This window comes from Mus musculus, chromosome 6 (assembly GCF_000001635.26).
Source record: "Mus musculus strain C57BL/6J chromosome 6, GRCm38.p6 C57BL/6J".
Taxonomy (NCBI): domain Eukaryota; kingdom Metazoa; phylum Chordata; class Mammalia; order Rodentia; family Muridae; genus Mus; species Mus musculus.
The window spans coordinates 54,488,403-54,511,957 of record NC_000072.6 but is presented as its reverse complement, the minus strand read 5'-3'; the positions used below and the strand labels follow the sequence as shown (position 1 = coordinate 54,511,957).

The following is a 23,555-nucleotide window of genomic DNA, read 5'->3' as shown; positions in this document are numbered from 1 at the left end:
CCTGACTGGTCTCTTTCAGAAAGACAATGCAGGCAGATGTTAAACCCTATCAACCCTCCTGAAGCCAAAGAAAATGAAGCCACTACATTTTACTGTTATTCTGAATCCAGAAGGCTGACAATCTCTTTCTTATCTGCTGTTAATCTTGGGGTGTCAGAGATGCACAATCTAAAATCTTTGCCTACTTTCTGGGGGTGAAAAACTGTACTGTGTGGAACCCATCATATGCCATTTCTAAACAGTGACTGCCCCAAAGTGGTGTGAACTTAGGGTATCACAGTATGAGTGTGCAAAACAGCTCCACACTCAAATGTGTGAAAAAGGTAGCTTCTATGTTATAAGTATTCTATCATGATCCAACAACAAGATTTTCAAGTTCCAGGGTTTCTTTGTTTTGTTTTGTTTTGTTTTTAAAATAGCCCCACAGAGTACAACTGTTGTGCCTGAAAAAGCTTTCGTTAATAGAGTTAGGGCACATCAATTCAATGAAGAAAAGCCCTTAGTGTTCCCTTGCACCCAGTAAATGCCCACAGGAGCCATTAGTGGTGCATCTTCACGGAATGTGGTTGTCAGCTACTCCCCTGCTTCCCCACCACCACGGGCATCACAGCTCTTCCTAGGTCTAAGCTGTCCTGAAGGAAAGAGCTGTCTCCAGGTAAGTGGGAGCACATACTTCATTTGCGTCTTTAGATTTATATTTATCCCCTTGTCTCTGTGTACACGGCTGCAGGTGCCCAAGGAAGTCAGAGATGTCAGGCATCCCCCTCCCCTGTTGCTGGAGTTACAGGCAATTGTAAGAAGCTCAATGTCGATGTTGGGATTTGAACTCAGGTCTTCCGCAAGAGCACTATGCACTCCTAACTGCTGAGCCATCTCTCTGCCCCAACTTTCTTATATTTAGCGTCGTGGTTATCTAAAAAAGGATTTTAAAAGGCAGTGACTCAGGTTGGAGGAATGGCTAGGTAGGCTTGCACTGCCAGCATGAGCTGGGATCTGGCCTGGGGTCCTCAGCACCTACATAAAAGGCTGGTCACAACTGTGCAAGCTTGCAGCCACAACCGTAGCACTGTGGAATACGGAGAAAAGTGGATTGTCTGGGCTTCTTAGTCACCGGTCTGGCTCCAGACTCAGTGACAGGCCATGATTTGAGTTAATAAGGTGGAGCAGGACACCTGACATCCTCTTCTGGCCTTATATGCTTGCATGCATGTAACATACATATGTACAGGTATGTAATCTGTACATGTGCATGTGCACCGTACACACATAAACCACACTATTCTACTTTGTTTTCTGCTGCTATTTGGCTTACATCTGGGTCACAATCCACCATTGAGGGGAGCCATGGCCGGAGCTCGAAGTAAGAGGCCATGAAGGAGTGAGTGCTGCTTACTGGCTTGCTTCCCATGTGTGCTCAGCCTGCTTCTCTACAGACTCCATGACGAGGACTAGAGAGACCCTGTCTCAAAATTGCTTCAATGCTTTAAAAGTACAAGTTCTCTTTAAAAACCCCACATTTCTTAGCTTAGGATCCTGTGACATGAAGAATAAGCTACACCTTATATTTAAATTATAATCAGATCAAAGCAAAATTGACATCCAGCAGTGTCAATCAAACTTGGTGTGGCATCTGGAACTCATAATTTTCTGAACTCCAAAGAGATGGGGCAACTCCGTTTCTCAGGCTCTGCCATCTTTAACACACCTAGCTTGTCACAGGCCCAGACCAACTCCATTCCGCATCAGCTACTATCGTTGGTGGCTATACACTGAGCCCAGTGTCTCCAATATGCTCCACTCTCCACTGAAACAGGTTGAATCTTCACCAATGGCCCCTCACAGTGCCAAGCCCCAGCCACTCTCCTTGACCCCTTCGATTCTGCAGCTACCCTGCTGCCTAAGTCAGCATCACACTGGAGACTCTGAGATATTGCCAGGTTTAGGATGCAGCCTCTTAGAAAAGGAGTGACTAGGAGGTAGACGTGGCACTTATTTATGCATTGAGCCATTTCTCCCATCAATGGACTACCTTTTTGAGAATGCCTTCTGTGCCCCAGCCATTGGAAGGCAGACACAAGCCTAGCTCTTCCTCTCCAGGAGGGCATGATGCAATAGGAAACACAGCCATGTTGACCAGTTATACCAGCATAAATGGTGGTGATTATGGCGGAGAGAAGCTATGTCATTCTGGAGGAAGGACCTCCCACAGAGCTCTGAAGATGGGGCACAAGTTGGCACAGTGCTGAGGGTGGAAAGAGCCTCCAGGGGACAGAGTCACCTGAGCCATGGGGAGAGAATATCACAGAGGATAGCCATGCATATGGCTGAAGGGATAGATACACAAGGCAAGAGGCCAGTGCATCTCGACTGACACTCGGTAGTCAGGATTTATTCTGATTTCGGACAGCTGGTGGCCGTGCAAGTGTTTCTGAGCAGGCTGGTGCTGTAACCATATTCTAAATCGGCCCCCATGGTGGTGGCGGTTTGGATCAGTGGAGGTGGGGGGGATGGGATGGAGGCCAGGAAGCCAGCGGGATCCCGGGCTGTCACTATCCACTGCCATGACCATTCTGCACGGCTGTGTCCTTTCCTCAGGAGCAAGGTCGCACCCTGAGGAAGACCATGCTGGAGTTGGAGAAGCAAGGCCTGGAGGCCATGGACGAGATTCTGAGCAGCCCCGAGCCCCCGGACCCCGCCGAGGTGGGGGACCTATTCTATGACTGTGTGGACACCGAGATGAAGTTCTTTAAGTGATGTAAGCACCCTCACCCTTACTCAAAACTTCCCACCCGACTAAATTACCAGCAGATAAACACTCTTCTGTGTGAGTAAACCGAGAGTTACCATGTGGCCTCCTTGTGTCTAAATGTTCCCTCTGTTCAGCTTAGCAACCCTCCCCCCTTTGCTATGTAACGCGATCCCATTTGCCTCTTGCTCCATTGTGTGATAAGCTATGGGCTTGAAGATGTTCTTATATTTCAGTGACAATGGACACCTTAGCTTCTTATGAGGAACTTGAGTTCCCTCCGCCTTGGACAGGGCTGCAGGGCCACGCTGGTGGGAAAGACAAGAGCTGTGAAGGGCCTGGTCCCTCTCTAGATAGTGGTTTCTTTAGGGTTAACAAAAGGCTTTTGTTCATACCAAAGGCTTTTGTGTGTGGATGGGGGAGAGCCCCCCAGCTTCCTGCCACAGAGCACAGGCCTGTATGTAGCTCATAGTCCCCACAATGTCCTGGGAAGGAACAGAGGACTGGTACAGTCCCAGCTCTGCTCTGGTGTATGCGATTTTTGAAAGACCTGTCTTCTGTGAGCTGTGCTCATGTGCAGTGGAGCAGACCTGCTTCCGCCTGGAGGAGAGCTGGGCATCCATGTTAGCCACAGTTCCTCATCCACAGTGCTCCCACCTGAGGACCTGGCCCTGTGTGGAAATTGATTGGGATTTGATTGTCAGCAACTTGTATGAGATTCATTAAATGGCCCTGGCATACAGCCACACACAGCTGCAAATCTCAGCCAAAGAGGGAAAGGAAAGGGTCGCTCTTGACTGCTGAGAGCATAGCTAATGTACCTGGAATCTGAGCAGCCCTGGTCTCAGCAGAGCCTGAAATTAAACTCATTTGTTTCCAGCATCCGTGTGTTTGCACAAAGGATTTGACGCCACAGGAGTGTGTGAGGAAGACAGGGCGGGCTGAGGGCAGAAGGCAGTGAGACATTTATCCACAGAACAGTCTCCCTCGTCCCACCCACTGCCTCGTTAACTAGATCCCACATCAGTGTGCTGAGTACCTGACCTCCAGGATCTCCTCCACTTTGTTCTCACACCCCACTGCCCAACAGATTCCTTTGGATGCTGTCTGGAACAGGAAAGAGGTATAGGTGCCTATCCACTGCCACTCTGCACGACTGAAGGGCCAGGCGTAAAGATGACTGACAGAAGTGTAGACTAGAGGAGAGGCTAGAGAGCATGTGCTGCGGGGCCTAATTATAGGTCCTCACTCTTGACAGGGCTGAGCAAACAGAAACTGTCCACCAGTGATCTCAAGCATGGCTTAGGGCTGGCAGGGACCTGAGCCCTCATTTCACAATGTGATTCAGGCTACAGGTTTTTTTGGGGGGACAAATCTTGTTTCTCTTCCAACCCGAGAGAGAGAGAGAGAGAGAGAGAGAGAGAGAGAGAGAGAGAGAGAGAGAGAATGTCTACTGTGAGCTCTTTCCTTGATTGGTTTGTGGGTTCCATGTATAAACAAATGGCAAAACACAAGAGATGGGACAAACTCATGACAAACTGGTATCTCTTGCTGATGGACAGAGGGACACAGGTAGAGCAGCTAAGCTGAAAGTGCCCAGCAGGTGCAAAGGGGAAAAAGAACAAGGTTTGAGGAGGAAGTAGTTGCCTGTCCCAGCCTCATCTGCTGAGCTCTTTAAGGAAGGTGGTGCAGAAAGCCGTGCTGTGCTTTCCCTGTGTGGTCTGCCCTCCACCTCTGAGGCCAGCTCATCAGATCTGACCTGCCTGAGACAACCCAGGTAATTTGGGGTTTGATCAGAGGTCTAATGGTAGCAAACGACACAGCGACCTTCTTCATTACTTTGGCCAAGGTTGAAGATGGCTGTGACGCTATTATGCAGGTGTGCACTAGAAAACCCAGTGGTTGTTTTTATTATTGACTGTAGTCCAGCATCACGGAGAAAGGCCAATCCTCTTAGGAGCATTGGACAGCTCAACCATGTTGTCATCTTACCACCAGAGGGCACAGCAGCCCTCTAAGGGTTTTCTCCTCCGGCAATGGATAAGGAGCCCAGCTATGAAAGCTTTGCTTACTGGGATGGATGGGGGCAGACAAGAGGACAGTAGGGAATCTGCCGAGGTGCCCGCACGTACTTTAGTGAGTTTAGCCAAACTAACAGCAGAAATAATACTGGATTTTGAGTAAGCAGACTTAGGAGAATATTTGTTTTAAAATTCATGTAACAGATTTCCCTTTGAAGAAACACTTCTGACATGGGTAATTTCTCAATCAGGGGTCACTTTTATGAACAGCATGCAGAAAAATAGATCTTCGGGAATGTTTAAGATCGATCAGTAAATAACTTCCCAGAAGACCACCCTATGTCTATTAAGCCTGAGGGCAGGGGATCCTGAGCACACTTTGGGCAGAAATAAGTCACGATCATGAAGGATGGACTGCCTGTCTCACCTGTCCCACAGAACCTAACCTAAGCTAGCTAGTGTTGTGGAGATGAGATTTGCAGTAAATGAAAATGGCAGCCTAGCTGGGGGCAGACACCCGAGTGTCTACGTAAGGTAGTAAAGTGGAAATAGTCTTTGCTCATTCTTGGGATGCCTGAACGCTAGCTAAGCATCTGATAAACGCTGTGGAGACTTAGCCCAACACAAGCTCCAGTGTCTGTAGGAGTCGGCCTCACAAGCTGATGAAGCAGCTGTACGCCTAGTAGAGCTCGGTGGTGACGCTCCCTTACTCTTAGATGAATCAGTAGCTGTGAAAATAACTGTCACCACAAAATTACTGTCATCGAACATTGACGCAGGTGATGCTACTCTGGAAGGACCTCAGGGCAGCCAGGTGTGCGTGTCTTGAAATTACTGACTTGAGTTCTTGTATCACAACTAATTTCAGCTGAGAGTTCAGCCTTGGGAGAAAGCACACCATGGTGGGAGAGGTGTGGCAGGCATTGCTCGAGCATCCTGGCTCTCCCATGCCTCCCGCAGCCGCGGCATTTCATTCTACATGGCGCTGAGCCCCAACTCCTGTCCTGTGGTGTGTGTCACACGTGTTTTTACTGACTGAAGCCAACCATCCTGAACTGTCATGCAGAGAATTCTTGCAGGAATCAATAAGGACGTGTCTCTAATCACGTGTGCGAACTGAAATGTCATAGCTGAAGCAGTATAACAGAAAACCTTTGTTTCCTGTGGGGGGAGGACTGAACATGTGGTCTTAACAGCCTTTTGTACAGATATCTACAAATCAAACGATGTCTCTATCCAGTGCTTGCCCTCGGAGTGTCTTTAAATGCACCAAGTGTACAATAAAAACATGGAAGTCAATACCTAGGAGCCTCTTGTTTGTGTCTCATGGACACAGTCGGCACCAGTCACAGCACACACGTATGAGGGACTGGGATTTTCCGGTTGGAATCTTTAGAAAACTCAACCACCTCTTGAGGGCCCTACACTATGCATCTCTACAAAGACAAATTCGCTGTTTAAAAATGAAGCCCAGCTGGGTGTGGTGGGGTACCCTTCTAATCCCAGTACTTGGGAGGCAGAGAAGCAGACGGATCTCTGAGTTCGAGGACAGCCTGGTCTACAATGAGAAACCCTGTCTCCAATAACAATGAAAACACCCCAAACTATAGCCATATGCCACTCTGTCAGAACAGCAGCTGTGAGAACAGCGGCCGCAGTGTGGGGTGCTGGAAACATCAGGCATTGCTGGCAGAAAGAAAGGTGGCTGTCCATTGTAAACTATGGAGACTTTCTCATAAACTGCCACGTGACCCAGGAATTCTGTCACCTGGTATGTACCAAAAGATTTGAAATCAAGGCCCAGAAAGATGCCTGTTCAGTCAGCTTCCTAGCTTATTTTATTACTTACCTATAGATGGATGGATAGATGGATGGATGGATGGATGGATACAGAATGTGGTATATCAAGGCAATGGAGTACTACTCACCCTTAAAAGAAGGCAATTCTGACACATGCTACATACAATCTGTATCAACATTGCGTTGGACAAAATGAATGTCATAAAAAGACATACACACACATATCTGTTTACATGAAATATTTAGAAGGCTCAAATACACAGCCCTTTTGCTTTCCAGAGTGTGCCCTTACTTAGCTGCAGGACCCAAGTGTTCAGAGCTTGACAGTGTGTCTTTATCACTTTACATCCTAGCTATGCATTTACCTCCTGATTTGCCTGATGGAGAAACTGAGACACACCTAAGTAATTTAATCCCCAAAACTCAATAGGTTCATATCCTGGTTTGCCTTTCGACTCTAGTCCCAGTGCCCTGCCCCTCCAAGCTCCCCTCCCCCACCATAAACTTCATCTTCCTTTTTTCCCAGGCTTCCGTGTCCACTAGAAACATAGCTGTGGAGGGGAGCGGCCCCTGCTTGACAGAGGAGGCTTTTTTAAAGGGCTTGCTGAGTTGCAGGGGAGAGACTAGGGTTTTAGGTTGGAGCTTTCCTTGGTGGTAGAGATCTTGCCTATATATATAAGGCCCTAGGGCTTATGTATAGTCAATCCCTAGGACTACAAAATAAATACTTAAAAATTAAACTTTTCTCATTTCAATACATTGGCAGAATTTAGAGGCAACATTCTTGACCCATACTATAGTAATAAAACTGGTAAGTATGTTGTTTTCTATTTTAAAAATGTGTATGGAAGGCACACACACACACACACACACACACACACACACACACACACTAGCATTTTTGGTGTTCCAAGGGCTAGAGGGATGGCACAGTGATAACTTTTAATGCTTTGGGGACAAGACTTATTTCATCAGCAGAGATGGGAGACTTGGACACAGACCTAGAGAGAAAGGAACGCTGCTTCAACCAGACTGAGCTTGGTGCCTGGGTACCCAGTGATGAGCCAAGTAAGGTAGGCAAGTGCAGGCCAGGAGACACACAGCTGCATGGTTTAGTTCTAGCCATTACAAAGACTGATGTCAAAACTGACCTTTGATGCTCTGGGAAGCCCCTTTTTGTTGGTAAAGAGAGGCAAGTAGACACAATGCTCTGGGACAGGGCAGAATAGGGCCAGAGGACTCAAGTTCAGTTCCCGACAAGGGTGTTTGGAAACTCACAACCACCTGTCACTCTAGCTCCAGGGGATCTGACACCCTCTTCTAGCCTCTATAGGCACCTGAACACATGGCCTATACATATATAATCATACACATAAATAAAAATGTAGTTTAAAAGGTGCTATTCCTGGTGTTCCAGAAAATCACTGTCCTATGTTTAAGCGTTTCTGATTTTTTAAAAATGTGCCTTAGTACTTAAAGCCTGACTGTTACACACTGTATTCCCGTACCACAGCCTCACACCATATCCCAGAAACATGTGTATTCATCACACGTCAATCAAAAAGGCTTAGATCAGTACTGGGGATCACAGATGAGTTTTCACAGGGAAACAACCACACGCATTCTCACTTATTAAAGTTTATTAGGTACAAAGGAATAAATCCACAGCAGGGAACTTCAATAAAATATAAAGAACATTGGGTGAGACATCGGGGGAGTCACAGTCTGCAATGTGAGGGTAAGCAAGGCTAGCAGGGGACCTCTCCACATGTGAGTTCATGGCCAGGGGCCTAACCCATGCGCTGCTGGTGGGTACTGAAGGTACCCACTTGGACTTGGAGGGGTAGGCTCCATGACAGGCCTTGAGCTGCTAGGCCAGATCCCTGAGACCGTTCCTCGCTTGCTATTTTTGGTTTCTGCATGTTCCTTCCTTCTGACCTTAAATAACTTTGTAAAAAATATTTATGTGTCGTGTTTGTGTGTGTGTGGTGTGTGCGTGTGTGTGCATGAACAAGGGCACATGTGTGCACATGCATGTGGAGGCCCAAAGGCCATTCACAGGAATCTTTTTTGGTCTATCTCTACTATCAGTTTCTCACTAACCCTGCAGCTTGCAGATCGCTCATTTTGTGAGGTTGGCTGGGCACTGACCTTCCCAGGATCAGCTGCCTCTACCCAACTTTACCCACTCCTCTACCAAGGATTACAGACATGCACCCCTATGCCTGGCTTTTACGTGGGTGCTGGGGATATGAGCTCAGGCCCTCATGCTTGGGCAGCAGGACGTCTCCTGACAGAGACATCTCCCCACTCGTGAATAGTTTAAATTCTTGTGCCAGCAGTGTAGAACATGGTGTCCTTCAGTGTACTGGGCAAACAGACTACTTCAAAGGCAGGGCTGCCTTCCAGATGGCCCTTGTCGTAGTTATGAAAGCTTTTTAATGATTATTACTTTGCGTGGCTGGGAGAAGAGTAGACTGGATCCTGACCTTTCTGCACACTTCCAGAACCAACGCAACAAAGTCAGCGTTGAATGGAACCTTCACCTCTGTTCATGTGGCTGTTACAGTGGCTTGAGTCCTTACCCCAGAGATGTTGGAAACTTGGCCCTGGCTCAGTTTCACCTATCTGGAAGCATGTAGGACATTTGCTCCATATGACAGTTAGGTGTCTGCAGACACTCTCCTTATCCTTTGACCCTGGATGGCCTGGGCTGGGCTAATGTTCTTGTGGGGTGAGTGCCTGAGTGAGATGCTCCAAAGCTCATCATAGCTCAGTGCCCTTCTCCTTTGTCTACAGCTATTCTGAGCACAGTGAGGGCTCAGACGGCTTCCTACCTCTTTCCCCTCCTCTGCTACAGCCTCCCCTCTCTGGTGGATGGGAGCATTTGGGGCCTGACAAGAAGCAAAAGCATACTTCACTCCCTGGAGAATCAAAGAAGGGTGCAGATTGCTGCCCCGGCCTGGAGTGGCCCTCTGTCTATTCAGGGCAGCTGACTTGGCTGCATTCATCTGAGGAGCACCCCAGACACACACCACCAGGCAAGAGAGTTGTCTGTGTTCTTCAGCTCAGTGGGAAGGACCTTTGGGCTGATGGCATTCCTACCAACGGGACCAGATATTTGAGATATACTCGAAGAGCTGCTTTGCTCTTTTGTATGCGTTTGTACATGGCTGTACATGTTCCTGTGTGGGATGTGTGCACACATGTAATGTGTGAGCCTGTAAGAGGTCAACTTTGGGTGTTGTGGCCTCAGGAGTTGCCACCGTATGTTTTGAGACAATGTCACTTTCTGGAACCTGGGATTCCCCGATTAGCTTGGCTGGCCAGGGAGTCGCAGGGATCTGCCTGCCTCTGCCTCCCCGGCAATGGGATACCAAATGTGTACGGCACCCAGCTTTTCCTGCTTAGGCTTGTCGGGCAGGCATGTTACCAGTGGGTCTCTTTCTTCAGCTTCCTCTTCTTCATCTTCTTCTTTTTTAAATATATGTTGTATTTTCCACATAAATCTTACACTCCGAGTAGAGTTTGGAGAGGGAGACTACTGAGGTAAAAAATAAACTTATCACAATCATGAGCTATATACATTTGTGGTCTGCAGGGGTGGGAGGATATAAAAATCTCATAAAGCTGACTTTACCCTGGCTACCAGCATGGCGCTGGGAACATGGAGGGGCAGAAGGAAGTGGAGACTGGGCACTAGGGATGCTGTAAACAGTAAGAGCATTGGCTACTCGTAAAAGGATTGAGTTACAAAAGGGGCCCTGCGGAAGGCATGGGAGGGGCCACACCCACTCTAGCCTTTGCATTGGGATATATACATTAGGCAGCAAAATGGCATCCCTGTACTGCTAAAAAGGGAGCGAGACATGGCATCTCGCTCCCTGGAAGCTGTGTGGCCACACCAGGACCTGGGGACACTCTGCTCCCTCTGAGCTGCATGGTTTATAAGGCATTATTTGGTTTGATTTTGCAGTTGGTGTGATGAGAGTCATGCCAATAAGAAGCTGTTGTGGAGAGTTATGACTTTTGGACTACTTGAAAACTAAGGATGCTCTGGAAAAGGTTTCAGGAGGACCAGCCTGCAAGCATGTGCTATAGACACAGTGGACACCACAGGGTGGGATAGGGCACCACCTGTACTAGACAGACAAATGCCAGGATGCATATTTTAAAAAATGTTAAAATATTACTCAAATAAAAGCTGACTAAAATGGTGCTTTAGGGTTCGTGCAAATCATTATTTACAATAAACAAATGCTCAGTTCTGAGCCTGTATGTCAAATGTGTGGAGCTTGAGTACAGTAGAGTCTCGAGGAGTTGTCCTGGTGTCCATCCAATCCAGAACCCCAGGGCCTTGGCTTCACCATCATCTCACCGGAGTGCCTTCAGAGATAACTGCAGAAACATGACAGAATATTACCGCAAAACATTCTCGTGAAGACACATTGCCTACAGAAGATCCCATGGCTGGGATCTGTTTTCCTCGTCAGTGAGATGACCCCATCATGGACAAGGAGCTGGGTTTTGGTTTTTTTTTGGTGTTTGTTTCTCCCCTCCCCCCCAGACTGAGAATGGGAAGAGGTAAAGGACCTGAAACTGATGGTATGTGGAAACCTGAGATGGTCTTATAAACATTTACAGAAGCAAGCATATGCAATTCAGTCGGCACAGAGCTCAGGCACAGCAAACAGCATGTTGGAGAAGCCATATGAAGGCAACAGAAAGAAGGGAAGGGGACCAAAGTGCTCAGAGTTCCAGCCCTGGGCCCCGGTACCCATATCCATACCACTCCCTGGCTCGGTTTACTGTCTCAAGTCCAGTGGCTCTCCTGTGTGCTGCTTTGCGTCCTCATGTAGTGCAAATCAATTAAGGCAATTCCCAATGAGACATACAATACCTTGACTTGGGATGCCTCAAGACAATGCTACAACCTCTCCTTGACTGAACTGGGGTCTTCTTGATAGACATCATAGCTATCCCATGGCTGGGAGCCCTGAGCTAGAAGGCTGAAGATCTAGGGCCAGAGAGAAGAAAACCATCCTCGTGAGATGATTTCCACATGTGCTTGTCCTGGGGCTGGGAACAGGTCCTGTCCAATGGCCGCACAGCCTGGCTGCAGGAGTGGGGAGGAGGGCACCAGACAGGAGTCAGAAAGTCACCCGGGGTAACTAAGGCCCCGAGCTTCTGCAGCAGGTTCTCCTTCGTGGAAATAGGCGAGCTTCTCTCTTCAGCCCAATCATCTGGTTATCGTGAAGGATCAAATGAGAGAGCCCATACAAGCTAACCGATAAACGGAAAAGCTTTGTAAATGTAGGCACTAGGATTGCGGTGATTCTTTCGGTTTTCTGATCATAAAATATTATCTATTCATTTCAGAAAATATAGGACTGGAGAGATGGCTCAGAGGTTAAGAGCCCTGACTGCTTTTCCAGAGGACCCAGGTTCAGTTTACAGCACCCACCTAGCAGCTCCCAACCGTAAATGTATCTATAACTCCAGTTCCAGGGCATCTGGCACCCTCTCTGGCTTCTGTGGGCACTGCACACATGTGGTACACAGACACACATGTAGGAAAAAAAAAATACCCATGTGCATAAAATAAAAATACATTTAAAACATTCATTTTAGAAAAATAAAGCATAGAAATCCTAGAGATAACTATGAACCAAGTAAAAACTAGTGATAATTTTCTAGAGTTAAAAGTCTAAACTGGGCCATTATTTGGTTTTACATGTCAAAGGGAAGTGACTCAGGGAGGGACTGGAGTCCTGAGACCTACCCACTGACCGGAGGCAGCCAGGCAGGTCTAAAGCTCGCCTGTAAGTGTGTGTTTTCTCTCTCACCTTTGAGGGACAGTCTGGCCAGGTACAGTACTCCTGGTGGGCAATTTTTTTCTTTCTTCTAAATGCTGTATACATCCCTGACCCACCTGCTTACTAGAAGACTGTGGCTAGGCCCACTGAGGACCCTGTGCAGGTGACAAGGTTATTCATGCTGCTCTCAAGGTTTCCTTTGTCCTTACAGTGGTGCTCACAGTGGCTTTTGGTGGGGGGGGGGTAGAGGGATGGGGGAGGTGGGAGAGTAAGCATCTCTCTCAGCTCATCTTCCTCACATCTACTAAATTTTTAGGTACTTCCATTCAAGATTCTCATCCGATTTGAGTTTTTATTTATTATTTCCTCAGACTGCCTTTCCACTCCTTTCTCTCCCTCTCCCTCACTGAGTCCAGCACTGCACACCTTTGCTTTCCCGAGGGTCCCCAGCAAGCTCCCTCGGGCTCTGTCCCCTTTCACGGTTTCTTTCTGTTCTTCAGACTAAGCAATTGTTTTATCTTCAAGCTCACGGGTTCTTTTCTGATGCTCAGATCTGCCTTGCATGTTCTCTACTCCCCCCCCAACCCCCCCATCTCAGTTGTATCTGTCAGCTTTTGCCTCTATAGATCCTTCCGTTTTGTTCACACACAATTTGCTTGAATTTAGCTGAACACCTCTAGGGCAGCTCTGATAAAGTCTTTGGCGAATCTGCCGTGAGTTCTTTTGTGAGGATAAGGCATGTTTCCTACTCTTCCTCCTGTCTTGGAAGGGGCTGTGCTTTCCTGTTCCTCTGTGTGACCTGGGTACAGTTGTTGTTGTTGGGAACTACACATTTGGATGAAATCATGCAGCAGCAACATTGGAGATTAGATTCTCCGCTCTCTCCAGGCTCTGCTTCTTTGCTGTTGTTGATCTTATATTTTGTTATTGTTTTATTGCTCTTATTATTTTTTTTTTATGGTTGTAAATTATCTCAGTGACAAGAATATCCCTAAGGCATAAATGCAGACTCTCAGGTGCTTTCCTGTGTTTCTCCTTTCTTAATTTTTTTAATACATAAGTTTACCTTTGAGTTTCCTTGAAAGAGTTGAATCTGCTAGGTAATAGGCCTCTGGGCATTCCTAGTTATCTAGACTGGATAGATTCTTAGTTATCCAGACTGGATAGATTCCTAGTTATCTAACCTTTGCCATTCTTATGAGAGGTTTTTTGTTTTTTGTTTTTGGTTTTGGTTTTTGTTGTTGTTGTTGTTGTTGTTGTTTTGATCAAGTAAATTGAGGTAGAAGATCCACCCTATTCCCAGGCTTGTATCCAGGCATGCATTAAATGGAGTAACAAGCTGAGCACCTGTGTTCAGAGCTCTCTGCTTCCCACTGTAGGTGCAAGATACTCAGTTACCTCAAGTGCCTGCCCCCACAAATGTGTGAAGCTTTTCTCCCTGAAGTTGCTCTTGTAAGGTATTTTTATCACTATAAAAGGAAAGGTGACTAATGGAGAGCTAGTCATTAGTGTTTGAATCCCCAAATGAGAAACAGAAAAAAAAATGGAAGGGGAGAATCTCCCATCAAGCCTTTCAGCCTGAAGGGGAGGGGCTTGCAACAATCTGGGGAAAGGGCGGGGTGAGAAAATGATGGACACTGACATCAGTATCTGAACCTCTGTGGTCTGAAAAAGTGAGGAGACACTGGAGCATGGATCCCCAAGGTCTGAATAAGGGTTAGCTGGTCCATGGGTACGGACATGACTGTTTGTTAGGGGGTATGGCTGAGAAATGGCCAGATGATGATGTCTCATGAGCTGAAACTGAGCAAAAACAACTGTAGTCTTTCTTGCCTGGACACAGTAAGACTCCAGCAGATGCCAGAATTCATGTGCCACAGAGAGTGCCAGAACCACCACCATCCAGGCAGAGTGGCAGACTGTGGTGCCTCCTACCTTGCCATCTTCCCAGAATCCTCTCTTCCACCTGTCAATCATCTCCCACAACTCTGTCCTTCCTCCTTTCCCCCCTTTATCGTTCATTATACACTCGCTTTGGAATCTGTGCTCATTGGAGAGCGGTTATTGTGACTCTTGGATTATCTGTGTTTAAAGTGGAGGAGGGGATGTGTAGAGGAAGCATCCTTCTCCATTGGGCAACTGCAGCTTTCAGGACTCTAGAGCCCTCCCAGCCAGGCCACTTCTTTAACATAGCATACAACTGCTAAATGACTCTGTCATCAGCAGCTAGCCTGCCCTCTGCTCCACAGAACTTGGAAAAAGTAGTAGGCCAGGAAAGAACTAAATTCACACATTTGGAGAAACAAAGGATTTCTAAAGAGAAGCCCGTATCACGAGCAGTGAGAGATGTCACCTCTAGCCAGTTTAGAAAACTCTCTATGAGCTATTTTGGATGAGAATAAGGTATTTATGTGATTTTTTTCCTTCAAGATTTGACAATTAATCACATGTAGCCAAGAGCATTAAAAATTAAGAATTAAGAGCCCTAGAAAAAACTGTCTATTCTATAGGCAAGCGAGAACGCAAAATTATACGTCACAGATATTATGGGGTTTCCTTTAGGCTTCTGGGATGATCAGAGTCAGGACCAGATGAAACTGCAGGGTTCTGAGTAAAACTGCTTATTTCTGTATGTGGCGATGACTCTAAGGAGAGCCCCTAGCACAGGGCAGAGTGCGAAACCGTAGGCGTTTTGTTCTGGCCTTTAACAAAGGTACACTAAATGCCCTTCTTACAGAAGAAGAGCCAGAGAGGAAAGCGTCTACAGAGAAGAAAACCCTGCCAAACAGAGGGTCCTGACCTTCCTAATGCTGAGAACCTCCTGTTGGAGTGCCACACCCCCCAAACACAAAATTATCTTGTGGCTACTTCATAACTTTAATTTCGCTACTTTTATGAATCGCAATGTAAACGTCTGATCTGTAGGATATTCGACATAATCCTGAAGGGGTCACGACCCACGGGCAGAGGACCCTGGAGAATTCCAGGCTTTCTATTCAGGGCCCAGGGAGGTGTTACCTGAGAGTTTCTGCTTTTGATGTCATCAGAGCTCTGCCCAGCCGCCTCAGCTTGGAGCCAGGAACCAGGTGTGCGGCCTGAGAGAAACAAGAGTGATCTCACCATCTATTGGCCTAGGGCCACTGTACCCGGTGGAGGCACTTCTGCTAAACCCGCACTCAGATCTCCAGGCAACATGAGCCCAACCTGAAACCTTCTGCCTTCTGGCCCTGGGCTGTGTGTTTCCACCCGTCCTCTGTGTCACCCACTGTGGGCTCAGGGAGCCGCAGGCAGTGACGTGTGAGAAGGCCTTCCTGACTGGCATGTACCAGGCCTCTGGGCACACTTCTCTGTCTGCCATTGAGACAAGCCAAGCACTGTGCAGGGTCTGCTAAAATGGAGAACAATTACTATCGGCTGACACAATTCAGGCTTCCATTTAATGAAGCTCCAACAAGATGTCCCCAAGACGTATTGGGCTCCAGTGTTGTATAAGTTACATATGACAGAATGTCATAGCAAAGAACCCTGCGTGTTCCACATTCAATTCCAGTCTCCTGTCCCAGCGTCACCACCACAACAAAAAAAATCTGATTTTTTTATTTTAAGATGATTTACTCGAGTTTTAAAGTCACATCTCCAGGTGCTCCCCAAATTTCCCTTCAGTCAGAGCTTCCGGACCTCATGTCCTGGTGTCTTTTCCCCTGAGGTGTCTGGCTGGAAATCCCTCCCCCCTGTCCCTTGTCTTGCTGCTGGTGGGAACAAGGGATTCCACAGCCATGTCTCACAATGCACCCTATAATCTGCATTTCTGTGCCACTTAAAAAGCAGCCTGGTTACTGAGAACCGTCTCTGACAAAAGGTTCCGGGTGCTGGGCACAGCAAGCAGTGGCTTGAATGTTCATGAAGATGATTTTGGGGGTGAAATCGTATGACTAAAAAATCCAGGCTTTTAAAATCCACAAAAATCCCTAAGAAGCAAGTTTCCCTCTCGGGTGTTAGAATTATTATTTTAAAAGTCTCCAACACCTTTGAAGCTTTCTACAGTCTTAACATATTTGGCATCATAACAGTCTCGCAGGTAAGGCACAATTTTCAGTGAACTATCACAAAGTGCCCTGAAACCCACAAAACACTAATCAAGATCCAAACCAAGGGCTGCCTTTGTTCAAGAACAAAGATGTTTTGGAGCAAATCACAGAGAGAGTGTTAGCTTCTCAGCTAGTTTGAGTAAAAAGTACCAAGACGCTGACATGCAGCCCTGGTATACCTCCACAGGAGAGAAGCCTTGCAGATTGCGGTCTCTTTAGCCTTACGGATGGTCTGCCTGCCTCAGACAAACCTCTCACTGGGCATAGACTTCATGGACAGGCTGTTACTAACATTTTAGTGCGATGGAAATCCCCTGTGGGTGTGACCTTGCACTGTGGGGCACTTGTGACATCTGCAGCGTTACTCAGTGCCTTGCCTAAGCGCTGGCCTATTGGTAACCACCACAAAGGACTCTGGGAACAATGGCCTCTGGAAACAACATCTGCCCACATCTGAAAACTAACGTGTGGTAACATAGGCTTCATGGGTAGGCAGTTTCCATCAGCTTCCACAAGCCGATCAGAACGCATACGCTGGAGGGAAACTAGTTTCTCTGAGAAAAAGGAGGGCAAACTCCATGTCTGGTTGCAAGAAAAACTTGACTGCTGTTGTGAGTGGCTGAGACATCCTTGGGGGTAGTCAGAGCAGCTTAGGGGGACTTTCCCCTCTGAGGGGCCACTAGCCTCTCTGGGGTCACTCTGTAAACAGCACCTGCCACCTGCTGTCTCCGCACAGATGGGCAGAGACTTGCATCCTGTGGGATGACAGTTTCCACATTTGCTTCTATAGCTCATGATATGAAATAAATGCACTTTGCTCCCTCTCCCTCATCTCATTTCTCTGTTGTGCAGAGAGCCATATACTGACAACTTCTGTCTCAGTCATGGGCATGGCTGTGGGTAAAAGGCAGAGGGACCATGGGCTTCAGGATTGGCTGTGCTTGGACCACTGAGCCCCTGACAGCTTCTAGCCTAACGTTTTGTCATGTGGAAACCAGGGGTGCCTTGTTACCTTTTCTAAGCACAGCCTGACTTTCATACTAGCAGTAAAATCCATTTACAGGCAACAGGAGGATGGCTAGGTAGGACTTGGGCAGGGTGCAGAAAGGGTTTACAAACTTGGATGGCCATTAAGGCAGAGTCTTAGATGTGCTGACACCAGCCTTGGAGAGCAAGCACTGTGAAGTGCTAACTTTATTTGGGAAAAGTTGGCTCCTATGCAGATCAGACCTGTCAGCCAGGGGCCAATACTGCTTTCACCTTGGCAGGAAAGTGAACAATATACATCTTTTATACATTCAATATACATTTTATACAATTTGTATTTTGTATATTGAACAATATATTTTTATACATTCAATATACATTTATTATACAAATCTGGGCAGAATAGTAAAGAAATAATGAAAGCCATGCAGAATTTCCCCACATTTAACCTTTTTGTGCACTTCTACACTCAAATTCTCCATTACTATATAATACAAGGTTCCGTACATTTTTATAAAGTGTTTTATTATTCTTTTTGTGTAGTCTTGCTTGGGCTGTTTTTACTGACATAGCAACATGACAATTATAATGTCACTGAATATTCAATATACTCTTTTAAAGGCCACAAGAGTTCTAGCATGTGACTGGGGAACGTGGTACTATTTCCAAATCTTTCACTCTGATGGTAGATTAGCAACGTACATATGACTAGATACTTTAAAGATTTTTTTTAATCCAACCATTCTTTACTGACTGTGCAGTTGGCTCCATTCTGGGAGGCAGAGATAGGCCAGTGGATAGAGCTGATGCAGTTCCATGCCATTCAGGCCTCACAGCGGACTGAGGCGGGAAGCAAGGGTGAGCAGGAAGCTCAGCGGGAGACAAGATATGACAGGAAGAAACTTTTAGGTACCTGGGCAGAAAGAGCTGTTGTTTGAAAGGGCCTTCTTTGATAAGTTACTTACAGCCTGAATCGACTCCAAATCTCACGTGCTGAAGGTTTAACACTCAACGCGACGGTGTTTGGACATGGAGCCTGCGGCAGGGCAGCAGGGGTGCCCTTGAGGTGATGGCCCCCTCTGCAAAGAAGGAAGAGTCCTACCTAGAAACAGAGTCAGCTGAGTAGTACCTGGACCTTGGATTTCTCAGCTTTCATAACTGTGAGAAGATAGGTCTGTTAAGCTCGAGGATGCAGAGAAAATGGTGCGGGAGTGATGTGGGCATCCTGGAAAAGCGTCTCATACAGAAGGAACAACAGCAAAGAAAGAACAAAGGCAGGATGCGCTTGGAACACTCTAGACAGCTATTGCTGGACCAATTAAAGTGGAGGAAAGAGATGGAAAGAGAAAGACAGAAGGTTCAGGTCCTGTGGTTATGATGGAAATGCCTAACTGATGTGGGGCAAGATGGGATGCCCTGGGGGGTTAGCAGAGGCAGCAGGGCTGGACTTGGGCTCTAGAGGACTCAGATGCAGTGTGAGGCAGCAAAGCCTGCTAGACAGCTAAGTGGCTTAGCAAGGATGGGAGAGGGGGTGGGGAAGCTCATACCTGGGACATCTCAAAGCTAGATGACGTAGAGCTTCCCAGGGTGGTGAGTGGAGGAGAATACAGACGGTCTCTCAGGAGTAAGGTGTATCCAGAAAAGGCAGCATCGTGGGGCAAGCCCTGGACTGCTGGAAGCCAGTCCAGTAAGGGTGTGGTCATCTGCACTAAGGATCAGTAAGGGTCCTGCCCCATTATCACCACAAACGTGGAACTAGACGTGACCAGTGACCATGTGCTTTTTCACACTCCTGGAACAGCCAAGCCTTTGATTGAACCCCTTGGTGTTGTTTGTTATAGCAGTGTGGGGGGGAAGTTCTACAGCTCATGGGAATCATTGGCTAGTCAAATCAACAGTGCCTCTAACATAAGAGTTGGCCAAGAGTGATCCATGTACTGCACTCACTGGAGTGGCTATGACAGTACAGAAGAAGAAAATTTAACTAAAATCTGAAGACAGTTGTGGTGAGGATGTGGAAAGATGGGAACCACTGCACACAGATGGTAAAGGTGAAAAGTGATTGGACTGCTATAGAACCCAGCATGGTCGCTCCTCCATCAAGTACAAACCGAATTTCCTTGTTCCCTATCATTGTACTTTGGGATATATATATGGAAATCATTTATATATATGGAAATCAACTGAAAACATAATCCTGAAGAGTCCTCTGAACACCCACGTGTTGCATTATTCTCAATCCCTAGAATTCGGATGTCCAATCCAAATGTCTGACAGTGGGTGAATGGATAATTGAAGTGTGATGGATACTACATGCGCACTGCCAGTATGTCTACTGGCAAAGACTATTAAAGGAAGGACATTCTAACACAGGTGAACCTTGGCATATTCTGCAAAGTGAAATGAACCAGCACTAAAAAAGCAAATAGCATATGCTTCTACCTACACCAGCTATGTACAGCGTTCAAAACCATAGGGGAAAAACTGAAGGGTGGCTGTCAGGGGCTCAGGTAGGAGGAGGCCTAGGGCTATTAATTCCTTAAGGTGTGTGGAGTCTTGGTTCTGCAAGGCGAGACTCGTCCTCAAGTTTGGTTGCGTAGCAGTGTGATCACACTGATCGGGCCAACACTGAAAACTTGGTGTTACATGTTTTATTTTTCTCAAGATTGAAAATGCCTTTAAAAAAGGAGACATCGGGTTGTAAGGACAGCCCTGGTGGAAATCCGCCACTTTCCCACTGAAGTGACAGTGATGGATTTACTGGGGACATGGGAATAAGATGGCATGTGTGGTGTTTCCCCTCCCAACCTCCACCATGGTGTGGCTCTTGTGGGCAGGTGTGGCACTCACCAGTCTAAATCTCTCTAGTGGGTGAGAGCATTTGGTGGGCAAGTATTTGGTCACATAACAATGGCTTTTCTTCCTGCTATAGTGACAATAAGCATTTGTGATCTAAGTTTTTTTTTTTTTTAATGCGAACTGATAAGGTTTTCGGTTTGTTTGTTTTGTTTTTGTCACTTGTATACACATTAGTAAGATAAAATTCGTTGTTAGTGAGATTGTGTGTGTGTGCTTGATCAACACAGACAGACAGCCCTAACCTGACCGCACTGTGCTACCCCTGTCGCTAGAGTGCTCAGACCTGAGTGATAATTACCCAGGTCCTGTGTTGACCAAGAAACTTATTATGGAGCCAGGCATCCCTTAAGGGCCATTGACCTTTGCCCTGGAATGCCTGGGCCATCCCAGTGACCTGCAGGGCTGTGACGTATTAGCAGCTGCCTTTGCGGTTGCATAGCCTGCTTACTGCTTCGGAAAAGAGACAGGATGCTCTTTTTATTTCTTTATAGTGGGAAAGTAAGAAACAACTGAAAGAATTAAAACAGTTTCACCTCCCAGCTATGGATTCCACGGATAGCTGTAACACACGCCTTTCTGATATCCACCTTAAAACCCAACCTTAACCCCACCTTCTGTACAGCTTGCTGTATTGGCTCTAAGGCAGCTGTAAGAATTGTAAAAAAGAATATTTAATCCCAATCCAGGGCTTCTACCCTGCCTTTGACCATTCAGTTCCCGGAGAAAAGACACACAGCTTTTATTATTTACAATAAGCCTTAATCAGCACTGGAGCTGGGCAGCTATCTCCTCTATGCTATTGATCTATTAAATCAATATATAATCTATTTACCTATCGACAACCCTGAGTTATTACTTACTATGTTTCATCTGGGCTGCTCTTAACTCTAATTGGCTGGCCCTCAGGGCCATGCTTTCTTCCTAACCCATGGTGTCTTTCTCCTCTCTCTACCTTCTTTCTCTCTGAGTGGTCTCCTCCAACCCCAAGGCCAGGAACACCAACCTTTCTCAAGCCTGCCCAGCTATTGGCTGTAGGCATCTTTATCTACCAATCAGAAATAACTTGAGAGCAAGGTCACACATTGAGTCACTTTGGTCCACGTGTAGACTATCTCTTCTTTAGGGCAACCAGATCTAGGGCGGCATTACTGTACCTAACAATAAACCAAACCTCAACAAAGAATACATTTATTTAATCTAAATTTGAGTGAGGTCTAAATCTCTGGTTTCTCCCAGTGGATACGAAAGCCACAGCAAATCCATTCAGAAAGTGTAGCTGGCTGCACTTTCAGTACCTGGCTGCAGAAGACTTTCATCACCCTAAAAGGAAACCCCAGACCATCCAGTTGTCACTCTCGTTTCCCATGCGCCAGTCCTTAGCAGGCACTGTTCTAACCTCCTCTGTGGTCTTGCTCATTTTTGGCATTTCATATTGGTGGAATGTGGTCTTGGGCGTGGTTCCTTTCACTGAGCGCAGTGCTTTGAAGTCCATCCAGGTTGTATGCCTCAGCACTGACTCTCTTTTAGAGTTGCACTGTATCTCACAGTGCATCTATACCCGGCTTTTTGATCAGTTCACTAGCTGTTTATGACTCTTGATTATTATCAGTCAGTAGGCTATGTATATTTACACTCCATGGTTTCATTCGAACATTAAAATTCCTTGGAGCCTAGCCAGGGTGAGGAACTGATGGGCCTCTAGTTTGGATTTGTAATGTCTCTGAGGGTCCATATGTTAAAGGCCTTGTGGTGCTACTGGAGGTGGTAGGGCCTTTAAGAGGTGGGGCCTAGGAGGTCTCAAGTCACTGAGAACTTGCCCCTGAAACAGATTGACATCTGAGCCCTGCCCTGTCTTTCTTTAAGAAGAAGACACTCAAATGTTCATCTGTCTGAGAGCCGTGCTCACTTTACAAGGTGGCTCTGGAAGCACGGGCTCAGAGCTGCCATTGATTGACTTTGCCAAGTTTGAGCCCTAGGCTGCCTGCATGGCTTCACCAGTGGCAGGCACACTGAGCCCTGAGGATTGTGAACTACATCTCAACTATCATGCTCTCCTGTACCTGGATGTTCCCCTGCCCATGGGGAAATATGGCTTTCTCCCTAGGGATCTCTGACTCTGCCATGGCACCCTGCCCTACATGGGTCCCTCAATGGCCAAATCCCAAACCTTGTGCCAGTTAACTGAGATGGCTATAAATAGCCATCAGCACTCTTATGCATTAAGAAAAATTCTTCTCCAGCTGTGAATGCAAAGAGCCCATGTCCCATTTCTCGGTTGTCTGGGTGCCTCCTAGCCAAAGGCCCTGGGGAGGGAAGGATGCATGGCTCATTTCAGCATGTCCCAGGGGATGCCAGTGAACTCTGGCATTCTATAGACATCTTTCAGTGAACCATTAGGCATCAGGACAAATACATCTCCTTAAGGTTGTGGGACTGGGCACACTCAGCATCCTTGCTAGCGGACAGTAAAGGCATGGTGCTATCTGCAGGCACCCTGTATTGTGGAGGGTCTTGGTAAAGCAAGTACTTACTTCTGGGGACCTTGCTGGGGTAAATCTTCTGACATGGTTTGTATTCATCTGGAGGGGGAAAGTCTTCCATGGAGTGGAACGTGAATTTAGACTCGAAGTCATCTGTACGTGTGAGAAATATGGGAATTGGAGTTTACTTAAGATTACTCCTGTGTGACCCACGTGTGGCTGTTTTCAGAGGGACACAGGTCACTCTGGCAGGACACCCTGCTTGCTGCTTGCCTGCAAGGGTTTGGATGGCAGAGTTATTTCTCCAAGAGTCCACCTGCTTTTCAAGTGTTCCTGGCTGGACAAGGGGATGCAGCAGAGGCAAGGGCAGTAATTCCCCACCACCATGCCCGAGATCCTCCGCCCACCTAAGGGAGCCACTGAAGGAGCAGAAAAGGGCTCCAGGCAGGGGGAGGAACCAACAAAGAACCTGGTACTAGCTAGTGTTCAATAAGAGTACCTACTGAATTCCTAAAGGAGGGCTTTGGGGGGGGGGGGAGACAGGACAGCTTGGCTGTGCCCAGTGTGAACCCTGGGCTTCCCAAAGCAAATGGGTTCTGCCCTGGGGCTCTGGTGAGGAGGGAAGTGGCCCTGCCCCCTTCTTGACTGACAGTCCCCTTTCTGATCTGACAGTAGTTGAGCACACAGAAGGGATGCGGAAGCTCTGAGGACCCTAAATGTCTTTCTTCCAGGGTCCTTTTTTTTTTAAGTCTTCCTCC

At 47.0% G+C, this 23,555-nt stretch overlaps 2 protein-coding genes across 8 annotated transcripts in view; one reads left to right on the top strand and one right to left on the bottom strand.

Moving 5' to 3' along the window:
* The window catches only part of Scrn1 (secernin 1), a 91,724-nt gene that overhangs the window by 54,560 nt on the left and 13,609 nt on the right, over positions 1–23,555 (top strand). Inside the window, exons 8-9 of one of the 3 annotated variants that reach the window (XM_006506572.2) lie at positions 2,596–2,755; positions 10,544–10,785. In XM_006506572.2, coding sequence (XP_006506635.1) covers positions 2,596–2,754 — 159 coding nt within the window. In that variant the 3' untranslated portion in view covers position 2,755; positions 10,544–10,785. Of the gene's footprint in view, positions 1–2,595; positions 3,143–10,543; positions 10,786–23,555 lie in introns of those variants that run through there. The other 2 variants (XM_011241459.2, NM_027268.2) reach the window with 2 other exon arrangements.
* The window catches only part of Wipf3 (WAS/WASL interacting protein family, member 3), a 74,551-nt gene continuing 59,185 nt past the window's right edge, over positions 8,190–23,555 (bottom strand). For 2 of the 5 annotated variants that reach the window (XM_006506294.4, XM_006506293.4), the window contains exons 7-9: positions 22,849–22,950; positions 15,402–15,478; positions 8,193–10,965 (exon numbers count right to left, since the gene is read on the bottom strand). In XM_006506294.4, the coding sequence (XP_006506357.1) occupies positions 10,942–10,965; positions 15,402–15,478; positions 22,849–22,950 (203 nt within the window). In that variant the 3' untranslated portion in view covers positions 8,193–10,941. Of the gene's footprint in view, positions 10,966–15,401; positions 15,479–22,848; positions 22,951–23,555 lie in introns of all 5 variants that reach the window. The other 3 variants (NM_001167860.2, NM_001167861.2, XM_030255480.1) reach the window with 3 other exon arrangements.